Source organism: Oryza glaberrima, chromosome 2 (assembly GCF_000147395.1).
Source record: "Oryza glaberrima chromosome 2, OglaRS2, whole genome shotgun sequence".
NCBI lineage: Eukaryota > Viridiplantae > Streptophyta > Magnoliopsida > Poales > Poaceae > Oryza > Oryza glaberrima.
The window spans coordinates 34296097-34310625 of record NC_068327.1 but is presented as its reverse complement, the minus strand read 5'-3'; the positions used below and the strand labels follow the sequence as shown (position 1 = coordinate 34310625).

The following is a 14529-nucleotide window of genomic DNA, read 5'->3' as shown; positions in this document are numbered from 1 at the left end:
CCTTGTGGTGTATCTTATTATCAAACCTATTAAAACTTTATATTTTAGTCCCTGTAACAACTAAAAGAAGTATATATGCACCCTTAAACACCATGTGGACCCACTGTCACCTCTCCCCCTATCTCTCCCGAGTCTTCTCGTCTTCTCCATAGATTTTTATTCTCTCTCTCCCGACTCCCGAGCCTTATCGTCTTCTCCATAGATTTTTATTCTCTCTCCCGACTCCCGAGCCTTATCATCTTCTTCTTCTGACACTGTCGGCGCTCTCCTTCTTCTCCCAATCCACCCCGCCAACGAGACCCTTCCTCTACCCCGTGAGCTCACCGACGAGATCTGTTCCCCTCCCTGCCCCTCACGCCGCCACGAGCTTCTCATCTCCCATCTCCTTTTCCCTAGGCGAGCAAAGGGCGACGAGAGATAGTTGGGCGGAGTGGATCCAGCCTCATGCTCGCCGGATCTGGCGACGCAGGCCACAACGACGGCGGATTTGCTGGCGAGCGGCGGCGGGGAGCAGCGGTGGTGGTGGATCTGGTGAGCGGCGACGTGATCACAACGATGGCGATGAGTGGCGCCAACGACCACAACGATATGCGGATTTGGGGTAGGTGCACGGGGGGACCGACCAGACGAGGCGACACGCGGGGATCTGACTCCTCCAACGCGAGTCTTTGAGTCGTGGCTTCGCGTCTTCTGAGCCCAGGCGCAGCGCTTCAAGCGTTCCCTGCAAGCGCGCTTTCTGGCCTGCGGAACCACGCATTCGGCTACCAGCTCGGCTCGGCTCTGACGTGGAGCCGTGTGATCACAGGCCGAGTGGAGCGTTATACATGACCGATGTGTATGATGTGTTTGTTTATGTGTGGACTTTATAATAATTAGTTGTAATTCGTTGAGCAAAGACCGAAATGTTATTCCATTATCTTAATAAATAAATAAATTGAGGTATCTGCTCTTTCTTCTTGTGAATTTGTATAGCCCAGCCCGCCTGAGATACGGACCATTCAGGCCCATCGAAATGAGAAAGGCCTATATTTATGGTTAGTTTTGGCCCATCTAGTCTGATCTGATCTGATCCGATCCGAGTGAGTAACGACGGTCACTTCCCCCCTCATCCACTGGCCGGCCGTCCGTCGTCTTGGCTCGCGGCGGCATCCTAAACCCAAACCCAAACCCTAGCTGCGGCATGGAGACTTCTCTGCGGCTGCGCGGCGGCGGGTCACGTCCGCAGTCAAAGTCACAGGAGGGCCTCCGCATCCACGCCAAGGAGAAGCTCCCCATCGCCTCCAACGCGCTCCTCCAGGTACTATACTATATCCCGCCTACTCACTCCCTATTCATTCTCTTCACCATCGATTAATAATTCATTCATATTCCCTTGTGCTACGGCGGCGGCGGAAGGAAAGGCTCACGGCGAGATCCACGCCGCCACCGGCGCCCCGACCTATCTCGCCCTCCTCTTCAGGAACTTCTATCCCCGTCTCTCCGCCAATCTAGGCCTAGGCCTCGCCATCCACTTCCGCAACAACCAACCACTACCACTAGCATGGGACAACTTCTCCTACACCCTCCGCGCCAGCAAGGCTATCATCCCCTTCCCCTCCAACGCCTTGCTCGGGATCAACCTCAAGGGACGCCTCCTCGCCGACAAATACTTCAACCCGGTCTGTCTCTACTTGCTTCTATTCTACTTGTACAGTATACTACCTTACTTACCTTAACTTGCCAATGCTGCCTACCCTCATGAGCAGACCACCCGGACTGCTGCCGTCGAGTTAGCATGGACCATACTTGATCTCAAAAGGGGTCAAGATGTCAGGCTCAAACTTGGATATCAACTCTTGCACAAGGTACTTTTCTTTTTCTTTCTTTATTCTTCTTTATATATATATGCACGCCCACCATCACCATCTAAACGTTACAGCCACAATGTTCTAGCTCTACCCACACAACTTCTGTGCTTATCTAGCATTTTGTCTCCCTTTATTCTTTATGCAAATGTCTCTTTCCTTTCAATCAAAACAACTTCCACCACGAGTTCCAGAAAACTAAAAGGGCATCCATGTCTTGTAAAGGAGCTTCATTCATTACAGATTACAGACACTTACAATCTCACCAAACACTCGCAGTGAAAGGAAACATCACTAGCAACGTTGCACCAAAACCTTCTGCTTACCACCGACCTCCCGAGACCTTTTGTCTCTCACCCATCTACATCCACTTATCTACGTCTTGCAGTCAAGACCTTGGCAAGCCTGGCTGAGCACCGTGCTGTCTTCCTCCTTTCTCTTGAAATACGGACCAAAGCTATCAGCAGCCAATGGCATATACTACTGTTTAGTACCTTCCAAGGATCATGTGGAACCACACCCCTGAATTGTGCATTAATCCTGGTTTCCCACAGGGTCAATACTGTAAGTCAATATTGACTTAGAATAACTAGGTTTCTACCTTTTCCTGTAAATCTGAAAATATGGACCCAATGGTGAAACAGGTGTCTTTCATTTCTTGGTGACATGCCAAACAAAAAAGGTCAATGGAAATCAAATGATCAATTATCTCCTTGGCTCTGATCCCCTCAAAATTTTGCCTATACTTATTGGGCCTCCCAGTCATTCTCACACAGTACATTAGCCTAAATTATCTGTCTTCTGGTAATGGTTTTTCTAAAAGAAAATTTATTTGTTTGCAGATGCCTTATTTCCAACTCAGGGAAAACAATTGGACTTTTAATGCTTATATGGATGGAAAATGGGATGTTAGGTTTGATCTGTGATCAAAAGGCAATGAATGGAGGTAGGGGGCTTCTGTGGTGATCAACTAGGCCCTTTCCTGTATTCCTTTTTTTTGCATCAATCCATCAACTCTTTTAAACTGTACTGCTTCACTCATCAGTAAGCAATGTTTTACAGAAACCTGTAGATACTCTATTGCTTTCATATGTAGAACTACAAACTTAATAATTGTAGCTCTTCTTATTCATGGGGACGGAATATTCTGATTCTGTGTATAGTAACCAATCGGTTGGGGCCACTAGACACAGCCAGTAACCAACACTAAGGTATCCGCATCACAGATGATACCACCAAATCATGTTGGTGTGCATTCAGCCATAGGCTGTATCGTGCACCACATGGCTGATGGTATGGACCAAGATTGATACTACCAGGATCCTATGGGCCGAAAACCAGCAAAATAGCTTGAAACTGAACTTTCTTGGTCCTGTGCTCAATAGTCATCCTTCTCTACTTTTTTGGTATAAAGTACCGTGATAAGCTGCGCTTGTCCCCACCTTTTGGCTTGGGGCTTTAAGTGCTTGGTTGCTCCGTTATACTGGTCCTGTCTTGCATTCACGGCGTGGCTGTTACTCCAGAGACCAATGCAGTGCTGTTATTCTAACGTGGTGATACTTGGTTGATAGTTCATACGAAAAGAAGTGCTAATCTGTGGCATGCGTTGTTTCGTTTTACCCAGAGATGCACAGGTTTTGCATTTAGGCATTTGATTGGCTTTGTTGGCATCGCATAGGAGCTCTTGGGAAATATTCAAAGATAGAGATCATTCGTAATTGGTTTGGTCTAACATGAGTGGAAAAGGATTGGGGGTTTGGAATGCTTTGGTTGATATGATTGTACGCAGGAAGAAAAGTTGATGTGTTTGGGCGTGCAGCCTTGTTGTTTGGCTTTCTGGGATTTTAGATAGGAAGGAGTGTCCTCCTTTTGCTTCTTCCTTTGGTGCAATGATAACTGAAGTGGCTGGTCCTATATAGAAGTAGTACGTACGAGTTGGGTGTTGATTATTCCGGGATTGAAACAGGATGGATGTTGCATCGTGAGAAGAACCGGAGGACCGGATAGCATGCTGTTGGGCACATTGGAATGCACGGCCGATTTCTCATCCTTAAACAAGTAAGTGGTACTACTTTTAATTGGATGAGTTCATAATTGAAAACCATTTGTGCAGTTGTATTTGGGTCACCTGTTGTAGCTCGTTAATGCCTTGTGTGTGTTGTGGACCCTGTCAGTTGGACTGAGAATATATAGATTCAGGTGTGAGCAGAGTGCAGTGTTGGCAGCAGTAAGCATGCATGTTGAGAAAATATCTCATCTGGTTTTGGAGACTGGCATGCTGAGAAATATCTTCCTTTAGTTGATGATAAGAGGGTGAGGATGGGATTAGGATTGGAATTGTTGACAATTGGCAACATGGCAAGCTAGGTAGGGAGCTGAGAAAGGCAACAAAATTAAAGAAGAAGTCGGAGGAAGAGGAGAGGTTTGATGCTTTCTTTGCAATGGTAGTGTAGGCAGCTGGGTGCTTTTGGGGGACAGGGTGAGGTGGCCGTCCATGTCCTTTTTTTTTGTGTGCGCGCTTTGATTTGCAAGTTGCAATCGGCTCCCTCCTCCCGTCCCGGTATAGCATGCTCGTCGTCTCTTGGTCTTTGTTGGTACGCGACTGGGAAGAATCACTTAGGGTGTGTTCGAGGAGAAGGAGATTGGGAAGATACGTAAAACGAGGTGAGCCATTAGCGCATGATTAATTGAGTATTAACTATTTTAAATTTTAAAAATAAATTAAAATGATTTTTTAAAGCAACTTTCCTATAGAAAAATTTTGCAAAAAATGCACCGTTTAATAGTTTGAGAAGCGTGCGTGCGAAAAACGAGGTGCTTCCTCACCCTATCTCACACAAACGACCGCAGCCTTAACGGAGTGATAATCAGGAATTCAGAAATCATAAGTCATAACCCTACCTCCCGTAATCCTTTCTTTCTGTAGTGAATAATCTGTGTGTACATTGAACATACTACATACACTGCCCTTGCTGCTGCTTTGCTTACAGTAAGTTTCAAAGTGAGAGGGGGGAGAGGTCGGGTGAGCTGGCCGCGCTGCCACGTGTGACGGTGTCCACGTAGGCGCTGCCTTTGTCTGGCTTATATATACTCCTACTACTCTCCTCCACGTACTACTACGCAGCAGAGCAAACTCATTCACTCCGATAGATTGATCGATTTGTCAGTCCGAGGCCGAGGCGGCTCCATCCAAGTCGAGCAGAAAAGAATGCGAGTTCTCGTCCACTCCGCCGAGTCCCCGGTAACACCGGCGGCGGCCATCTCCATCGACTCGGACATGGTGGTCATCCTGGCCTCCCTCCTCTGCGCCCTCATCTGCGTCGCCGGCCTGGCCCTCGTGGCCCGCTGTGCCTGCCGCCGCCGAGGCGCCGCTACCACCACCACCACCACCACTACTACACCGGCTGCTACATCCCCTGCACCCAAAGGCCTGAAGAAGAAAGCCATCGACGCGCTCCCCACCGTGTCCTTCGCACTCAAGCAGCAGCAGCAGGCGGAGTGCGCCATCTGCCTGGCTGAGTTCGCCGCGGGGGAGGAGCTACGCTTGCTGCCGCACTGCGGCCACGCCTTCCACGTCTCCTGCATCGATACGTGGCTGGGGACCCACGCCACCTGCCCCTCCTGCCGCGCCACCGTCGGGACTAGTACATTATTCCTCCCTCTCCCCGGCCGCTGCCGGAGGTGCGGGGAGGTCGACCTGCCCACGCTGCACGATTTCTCCACCGCCACCGCCACCGCCCACCACAACACACCTCCCTAGCTACGTACTCCGATTTGGTTGTATATGCATGATCCATCTTTCTCATCGGATCGCTGTTTTTACCACCCATCAACAGTGTATATATACGCAGCACATCTATCTATTAATTATTTCCTGCGTCTATTATAATCATCGATCACATTAGATGATTGCATCTCAATATGTATGTCTATATCAATGCGCATGCATATATTGCTTCTTCTTCATTTCTTTATTTTCTTCTCGATCGATCGCCACCCCTCAACCATCATTATTCTATATATACTCCTACACGCCCATCTATATATTCGATCGATAGAGTACCTTAATTTCAATCAACATTACTCCTTGATTTAGCTGATAATCAGTTACTATCTATCGGTGCTTTGGTTTAGTTGAAGTTCTCTCCCCCCCCCCCCCCCCCCCAATTTCCCAGTTTTTAGTGCAAGATCTACACTATGTATGATTATTTCATATCGTGTATATATATTATATGCATGGTGGCAAATAATGAACTTCTTGCGTGTTCGAAGAAGGTGTGACAAGAACACTGCTTACTTCTTAATTTTGTCGTAATGTTTTAGTCCACTGAAATAATATACTACTTCCTCCGTTTCATAATGTAAGTCATTCTAGTATTTTCCACATTCGTATTGATGTTAATAAATCTAGATAGATATATATGTCTAGATTCATTAATAATGTGAGAAATGCTAGAATGATTTACATTGTGAAACGGAGGGAGTAGTATATGTCTTACTTAATTTGGAGTGCCATATATATGCATAAATTAAATTTCATGTGTAGTGTAGATAGTGGCAAGGCCTGCAGGAGGCGATCAGGTAGCTAGTAGAGGGCGGGGTTAATTTGGTCTCCGGCCGGTGTTCCTCTCTTTATCTCCTGGCCGATGCTTTTCCATCGCGATTGATATGATGCACCTCCCCTAAACCTAAAAGAGCACTCCATTCATTGGCCTTTACTACATCTAAACCTAAGCCATTGTTGGAGGAATTGAATAAAGTAGAGTAGTAGTAGATGATACGTTTGACCTCTTGCTAGCTAGCAGCCCAGCAGCATAGAATTAGAATATATAATCACCGGTTTAGTTTCAGCCGTTGCAAATGCCAGCTCCATTACTGGACTGGACTCTCTACGTCCTTTCTCTATCAAACCGGTCCCAACGAAACGATCGATCGAGGACAAAAGAGACCAAAAGAATGGAACACAACTTAAAGCAGCCCGAGAATCCGCGATATTATAGTATTTACTTTTTTGAATTGAAACAACACAATAAACTCTTATCATATCAATACATATATTCTCCACTGATCGGCCCTCTGTTCATAATTGTAGTCTCAGATACCTTTTCCGGCTAAAGATTCTGAATACCTAGATGAAACCTTGTGTATTACTATGAAAATTTCGTATGATAATAACATAAATAATATGTAAGATAATTGGACAATATAATTTTGTATGTACTTTATATAATTTCTCATATGATTGACTATATACTGAAAAAAGTTACAAACAATTAATATGATGTGGTTTATAATAATTTAAATGTTATGTAGCATTAATCTTTCAAAAGCAAAATTAAAATGGTGTGGTTCAATGTGAGAAGGAAAATAATATAGATTAATCGTCCAAGGTAAAACTAAGGTGATATTACTTCATGAGAAGGAATATAATTTTTAACCATAGATCAATCACTCTCCCAATCATCTTAAAATTTAGTGTGAAATTGTACATATCTTGTATCAATGCCAAGGAAATTTAAAACCACTTGTTAGTTACATGTATCTATTTTCTTGGACAATGTGGGTTACATCACAATCATCCTTCCAATGCTGCTGCACAAGCCACAATCGGTTGAGGCAAAATTGAGAGACACATATTGAGAGCCCCTTTGATTTGTAGGAAAAATGTAGGAATTTTGGAGGATTTCAATCCTATGAAAAAAAATCCTATGAAGGCCTTTGAAACAAAGGATTGAATCCTATCCAATCCTTTAAAATTCCTATGGAATGGGTAATCCTATGCACATTTTGGAGAAAAGTTAGCAAGAGGTCTAACCTCTTGGAACATTTCCTCTGAGTCTATCTCTCTCATCTGATTCCTGCGTTTTTCCTGTGGTCCAATCAAACGGCCATTCCTGTGTTTTTCCTGTGTTTTGCAATCCTCTGTTTTACAATTGTATTCCTGTCAGAATCCTGTGTTTTTCCTATTCCTCTGTTTTTTCATTCCTACGATTCAAAGGGGCCCTGAATGAATGAATTAATGGTACAAGAATTATAGTGACAAAAAAGGAATTATAGTGGGCATATATAGTAGTAACAACAATTTTGTTTATCTTTAAGAAAGAAAGAAAGAAAGAAAAATGTGCAAAACAAAAAGAAATGACAAATGTTATTAATGGATAAATGGTGTGTTAATTAATAGTGGTCGTCATCGTCGTGGAGGTTTGGTAGGGTCCCTTTGGCTCCGACGTTGAAGAAGTCGATAATGACCTCGAGCGGGAGGCCCTTGGTCTCGGGCACCCGCAGCGCAACGAAGACGAGCGCGACGCAGCAGACGGCGGCGTAGATGGCGAAGAGGCCGGCGAGGCCGAGGGAGGCGAGCATGACGGGGAGGGTGTAGGTGACGGCGATGTCGGCGAGCCAGAAGGCGAGCGAGCAGATGGCGATGCAGAGGCCACGCACGCGCGTGGGGAATATCTCGGCGCACAGGATGTTGGGGATGGGGCCGAACCCCATGACGAAGCAGCACAGGTACACCACCACGCTCCCCGTGCACACCGCCGCGTGCGCCGCCGCCGCCATCGGCGCCACGCTCGCCGCCACCAGCACCGCCAGCGACGCCACCAGCAGCGGGATCGTCCACAGGAGCAGGCTCCGCCGCCCGGACACGTCCATGAGCCGCATGGCCACGCCGATGCTGGGCAGCATCAGCAGCGTGGTGACGCCGCTGATGAGGATGGAGGCGGAGTCGTCGCGCAGGCCCAGCCTGGAGAGCAGCACGCCCACGCCGGCCTGCTCCAGTATCTGCGGCGTGTACAAGAGCACGCCGCTGATGCCCGAGAACTGCTGCAGGATCTGGATCGCCACGCCGCACACCAGCGCGTGCCGGACGCCGCCGGGCTCCAGCACCTCCCGCCACCCACCCTCCACCTCCGCCTCCGCCTCCTGCTTGGTGCACAACGCCGACTGGCTCACCAGCGCCGCCGCGTGCACCCCCTCCGCCTGCTCCTCGTGCAGGTACATCCTCTTCACCGTGCTCTGCCTCGTCCCGTCCGCCGCGACGCCCTCCGTCCACTTCCACGCCAGCTGCCACCCGCCGCCGATGCCCACCGTGCTCGTCGCGGCCTCGCCCTCCATGGTTAGCAGCGGCGCGGCGATGTCACCGTCGTCGTCCCCGGAGTTCTCCTCGTCCCAGTCGATGGGCGGCCTGTCGTGGACGCCGATCATGCTGCCGAGGTTGGGGACGTCAGTAGTGCCACCGGCGGGGGGGTTCATGTCGTGGAGGCTGTCGAGGAGGGCGACGACGGGGTCCTTGAGGTGGTCGAGCATGCTGCCCTGTCGCGATGCCAGCGTGACGGCGCTGCCGAACATGCTGCCTGGCGCCAACCCCGAGGACATCCCGCCGTAAAGCGTGACCTTGGCCTCGTCCGTTGGGCCGACGACGTACTCCTCGATGGCCGTGTCGCGTCCGGTGGTGAGCCCCTCGACGAGGAGCGCCATCTCGGCGGACACGTCCTGGCGTCCCCTGAGCATCTGGAGCACGGTCCTGGCCTCCTTCATCCTTCCCTTGCTGACGAGCCAGCGCGGCGACTCCGGCAGGAAGAAGATGGTGAGGAGGAGGTAGAGGAGAGCAGGCAGGAGGAGGACACCGAGCATGAGGCGCCAGTTGGGGATGGGCGCGAGCGTGATGAGGAAGACCATGCAGTAGGAGAGGAACATGCCGGTGGAGCCGGTGAGCTGCGGCAGCGTGTTGAGCAGGCCGCGGGTGTCGGGCGGCGCCGTCTCGGAGATGTAGACGGGGACGAGCGTGACGGCGAGGCCGATGGCGAAGCCGTCGACAAGGCGCGCGAGTAGGAGGATGGGGACGTTGGGAGACCATAGCATGAGGAGGCCGGCGAGGGAGTAGAGCAGCGCGGAGGCGATGAGCATGGGGCGTCGGCCTCGGGAGTCGGAGAGCGGGCCGGAGAAGGTGGTGACGATGGTGGCGCCGATGAGGGAGGTGGCGACGACCAGACCCTGGAGTGCGGGGTGGGCTTGGAGCGCCGGCAAGTCCCTCCTCATGTAGAGGAGAGCGCCGGCGATGGTGGCGTTGTCCCATCCCTGAAGCATGTTGCCGACCGCCGCCGCCGCCGCCGCCACTACCGCGCCTCTCATCTTCCTTAATTCTGATCGTCCTCTCCTCTACCTAGCTAGCCGCTTCAACTCAATTCAACTCGATCGGGTAGGCACGATGATCGACGCATGCAAATTAATATGCAATAGTTAACCAGCCAGCCAGCGGCGAAATCGAATTGATTTCTTGATCGATCGATCGATCTATCACGTTGTTCGTATATATATAGTACATGTGCATGCAGATCGATGCAGATGCATGTGCAGATTGGAATTGGATTAAGCCTTGCCACACGGAAATGACTCGGCGCTAGCTAGCTAGCTACCGAGCTCAAGTTAAGACGTGCCTGTCCATGACTAAGTGGTTACTATTAGTGCTTACCTACTACGCCAGCCCACCCATGGCATGCCGACGCCTATCCAGCTCCTCCTTGCATAACTCGACTTGAGCAATTAACGAGTTGAGTTGAGTTTGAACTTTTATTCGCATATCAACGTTGTTGTTCCGTGATTTTTTTTTCGATCAATAATTAATAGTCATCCCTCCTTAATTTTCTTCTCATTGAACTATTATCCATTAATCTAAATACATGTCTTTTAGACACCATGATCAGTCATTTGTTCCTTCCTTTCTAACTCCAGAAATTTTACCAAAACATAACCTTTCATTGCACGTTATAATCATGCATGATCAGCAAGCACGACTTGGTCAGAAAATTTAGAATATTTTCTATAATATTTTTTTGTTAAACTATTATTCACCGATGTGTAATTGCCACGTCCTCAATATCTTGGAAACAATTATATATCCTAAAAAAGGTTCTAGGGAACAATTCATATTTAAGCAACGGGACTGATAAAGCTGAACTAGCTAGTTATTAACACTTAACACATGGCACATACTATATAAATAGTACAGTTTTAAATCATTAATTCAGTGTATTATCGTGTTAATTAAATTTCACGAGACGGCTCTTTAGCATCCCAAAATATAAGTATGTACTAGTTCAGTAGCCAGTGATCGAATTTTATTTTTGTGAGGAACCAGTCCTATACGTAAGACCAATAAGAGTAAGATTGGAAAACATGATATCGAATACTCCCTCCAGCCTAAAAAATATCTTTTTAGACCTTTTGAAAGTCAATAAGACATAACCTTGATCACTTAATTCTTTTATTATATTCTAAATAAAAAATATTTAGTTGCGTAGGTATAATATTATGAAAGCTTATATGCTAATTAAAAATTTGCAGTAAAAAATAAACTTCTGTTGATTGCACTGATTCTAAAACAACATTCTTTTGTGTTTGAAGGGACTATTATTTAGGGTGTCTCTAAAAAAGAAGTATTATTTAGGGTTTTCCTAAAAATGGGAGCATTATTTATGTAACTGTTGGCGCCTTTTCCAATCAACAGGGACTCACCTAAAGATTTACGGTGTTAACAAAGTTGCCAACCACCCCAATCTAAAAACTCTAAACCAACATGGATTTAAGAGATTAATTGGCTAGTGGAGTTGATTTAGATTGATTTGAAGATAACAGTCATCTCGCGGACGAATCGGAAGGTTTACGGGACAAACCTACAATAGGTATTACACTGTCGCAGCGAAGGCGGACGATTTAGACGCAAATCAACAAATATAGACGAAACTAAGGTAAAGTAAAAAACATGGCTAAAAAGTAAAGGTAAAAGAACAATTCGATAGATTGTAGGGATTATGGTTGGGGGTTAGAATTGAATCGGACATAGCTCGTATAAAGGGGCTAGTCTTGCCTTCTCAACACCATCTCCACGTTCAAGAAACCTTGGGCCCAAGCAAGGAAACATGATAATCTTAATTGAACTTGGATTCGGGACTGTCGGTCTGACTTGCCACGTATCTGTGGTCAGACTATAGTTCACCCTCCATAAGCCGGTCACACAACGGCGGTCAGACCGGCCTCCTCAGGAAAGCTTCGGTTTGTTCCATATCTAGCCCAAATTTGTTATAAATTTCTCATGGTGCCAAAATTTGTTGTTAACCGTAACCATTCAAAATTAATGTTGCATAGCCTTAGACTCATCTTTCAGCAGCAATACTCTAATACTCACCCGTTTTGCCCCCCATGTCCTGCATTACAAAGTTTGTCACAAGTCTTAATTGATGATTAAAAAAAATGACATATACACAGGAAAAATTGCTTTATATGCACTCTCTTGGATCAGGTACCCACATATACAAATTGCTTCCGTTGGCATGCATGTATCCGCAACAAAACCATATACATGCATAGATTGATCGATCTCTGGAGGTATATGCCCTTAATTTTATTCTATCCCAAGAAATAATCAGCTGTATGCATGGTATAAAAAGAATGATGAATCTTGAGAGTATAGAGTATATGCTACTAGCTAGCATGCCATGCGAGCGATCCGTGAGTCGGAGTTGTGAATTGAAGTAATTGGGAACCATATTTGCATTGTTTGTTTGTTTGGCGTTGATGCATCATCTAGAGGAAGAAGAGATTGTTGGAGAAGGATCGTCGGAAGTAGCCGTAGTTGGCCTTCCAATGGTGAGCCTTCCGTTGCCGATGATATCGATAGCGCCCTTCTTCATCATTGCGACGAACTCGCCGTAGTCGATGCGGCCGTCCTGCATATTGTGACGAATTGAATGAATGAATAATGGATGTAGCTAGGTAAGTGCCGTTGAATGGAAGTAGGGGAAAGTACGTTGTCTTGGTCGACTTCGCGGATGATGTCGTCGATGCCAACGTCGGCCATGTTGTGGTCCCTGCAGGCGTGCTCGAGCTCGTCGACGGTGATGTAGCCGCTGCCGTCGCGGTCGAAGTAGGCGAAGGCGGCGAGCAGGTGCTCCTCGCGCTCCAGCTTGTTGAGGTGGACGGTGGCGGCGATGAACTCGTCGTAGTCGATGGTGCCGCTTTTGTCAACGTCGGCCTGCAATATATATGCGCAAATTAATCAAGAAGAGGATATAGATGCAAAGAAGATTGAGAGATTGAGAGAAGTGAGGACGGTCTTACGGCGTCCATGAGATCCCTGATCTCAGCCTCCCTGAGGTTGGAGCCGTATCTGCGGAGTCCTTCCTTGAGCTCGTCGAAGGTGATGGCGCCGCTGGCGTCGGTGTCCATGGCCTTGAACATCTCCTTGAGGCCAGCGAGCTCCTCCTCGGAGAGGTTCCGGGCGATGACACGCAGCGCCATCTTCTTGAGCCTGTTCATGGCGGAGAACTGCTTGAGGCGGGAGAGGACGGCGGGGGCGAGGGGGCGGTCGGGGGCGACGCCGTCGTCGCAGACCCAGGGGTGGCAAAGCACCTGGTGGGCGGTGAGGCGTTCCCTGGGCGGGGAGCGGAGCATGCGGCGGATGAGGTCCTTGGCGCTGTCGGAGATGGTGGGCCATGGGTCGGAGTCGAAGTCGAGGGATCCCCGGAGGACGGCGTCGAAGATGCCCTGCTGCGTCTCCGCCCAGAAGGGGGGCACCCCGCTGAGGAGGATGTAGACGATGACGCCCGCCGTCCACACGTCCGCCTCGGGGCCGTAGTGCTTGCACAGCACCTCCGGCGCCACGTAGTAGGGGCTCCCCACCACGTCGCTGAACACCTGCCCGGGCTTGAAGAAGACGGAGAGGCCGAAGTCGATGGCCTTGAGCGAGGAGGAGGAGGAGGATTCCTTGAGGAGGAAGTTCTCGGGCTTGAGGTCGCGGTGCATGACGCCCAGGGAGTGGCACGCCTCCACCACCCCGACGATGACGCGCGTGATCTCCGCGGCCTTGCGCTCCGAGAAGTAGCCGCGCTCCACGATGCGGTCGAACAGCTCCCCGCCCTCGCACAGCTCCATCACGATGTGCACGTACAGGTTGTCCTCGTACGCGCCCTGGATGGTCACCACGCTCCCGTGCCCCGCCAGGTGGTGCATTATCTGTATCTCCCGCCGCACGTCCTCCACGTCCTCCGGGCTCAGCAGCTTCCTCTTCGCGATCGACTTGCACGCGTACTCCGCCCCCGTCGACACCTGCGTGCACAGGTACGTCGTCCCGAACTGCCCCTGCCCCAGCTTCCGCCCCACCGTGTACACCTCCCGCAGCGCCGGCGTCTCGTGCCCCAGCACCGCCGTCGGGGACGACAGCCTCTGCTGGTGGCTGCGGATCGGCATCCTCCCCCCGCTACTTGTTGCTGTGCTTGTACTACTGCAACTGCTTGGATACCGATGATAGCAGTAGTAGTAGTCGACCAAGGACGGTGAGGTCGGGCTGGACGTGGACGAGGCGCCGCACGAGTAGTAGTTGCCCATGCAACGAAACGACGATCCTCAAGAGATGCTGTTTCTCTTTCAGCCCAGCCGCCGCCGCATCATCGTCGACGACGATCCTCTCTCTTCCCCTCTGTTTCCTTCCGTCAAGCGGAGGCGTCGATCGGAGTCGATCTGCAGATGAACGCATGCAGATGGCAGGGAATTAAGGAGAAAGAGGTGCCGGGAAACAGGGCCGCACGCTCCTTCCAACCTTGGCGAGCGAGTGGTGTGCGCCGCGCTACCCTTCCTTGGACCGACGTGCGCGCATGCCTCCTCCCTTCCTTCCCTCACTGGCGATCAA

At 49.3% G+C, this 14529-nt stretch overlaps 4 protein-coding genes across 5 annotated transcripts; 2 read left to right on the top strand and 2 right to left on the bottom strand.

Moving 5' to 3' along the window:
• Positions 1-1099: 1099 nt before the first annotated feature.
• Positions 1100-3970, top strand: LOC127763161 (outer envelope pore protein 21, chloroplastic). 2 transcript variants are annotated; one of them, XM_052287785.1, is made up of 5 exons: positions 1100-1297; positions 1401-1658; positions 1746-1844; positions 2687-2790; positions 3811-3970. In XM_052287785.1, exons 1-4 carry the CDS (start codon positions 1181-1183, stop codon positions 2768-2770), a joined length of 558 nt encoding a protein of 185 aa, XP_052143745.1. In that variant the 5' UTR covers positions 1100-1180; the 3' UTR covers positions 2771-2790; positions 3811-3970. The 2 variants fall into 2 exon arrangements, with proteins under 2 accessions (XP_052143745.1, XP_052143743.1); XM_052287783.1 differs by lacking the exon at positions 3811-3970 and having other exon boundaries at positions 1101-1297; positions 2687-3027.
• A 627-nt stretch (positions 3971-4597) lies between these two features.
• On the top strand, positions 4598-5991 carry LOC127763163 (RING-H2 finger protein ATL80-like). Its single transcript, XM_052287787.1, has one exon. The coding sequence runs from the start codon at positions 5053-5055 to the stop codon at positions 5602-5604; it is 552 nt and encodes a 183-aa protein (XP_052143747.1). The 5' UTR covers positions 4598-5052; the 3' UTR covers positions 5605-5991.
• A 1493-nt stretch (positions 5992-7484) lies between these two features.
• On the bottom strand, positions 7485-10071 carry LOC127763138 (monosaccharide-sensing protein 2-like). The gene has a single exon (XM_052287759.1). The coding sequence runs from the start codon at positions 9975-9977 to the stop codon at positions 8019-8021; it is 1959 nt and encodes a 652-aa protein (XP_052143719.1). The 5' UTR covers positions 9978-10071; the 3' UTR covers positions 7485-8018.
• A 1067-nt stretch (positions 10072-11138) lies between these two features.
• Positions 11139-14505, bottom strand: LOC127763140 (calcium-dependent protein kinase 6). The gene is made up of 3 exons (XM_052287761.1): positions 12963-14505; positions 12652-12876; positions 11139-12571 (listed from the first exon to the last, which is right to left on the bottom strand). The coding sequence occupies exons 1-3, from the start codon at positions 14226-14228 to the stop codon at positions 12425-12427; spliced, it is 1638 nt and encodes a 545-aa protein (XP_052143721.1). The 5' UTR covers positions 14229-14505; the 3' UTR covers positions 11139-12424.
• Positions 14506-14529: the final 24 nt, after the last annotated feature.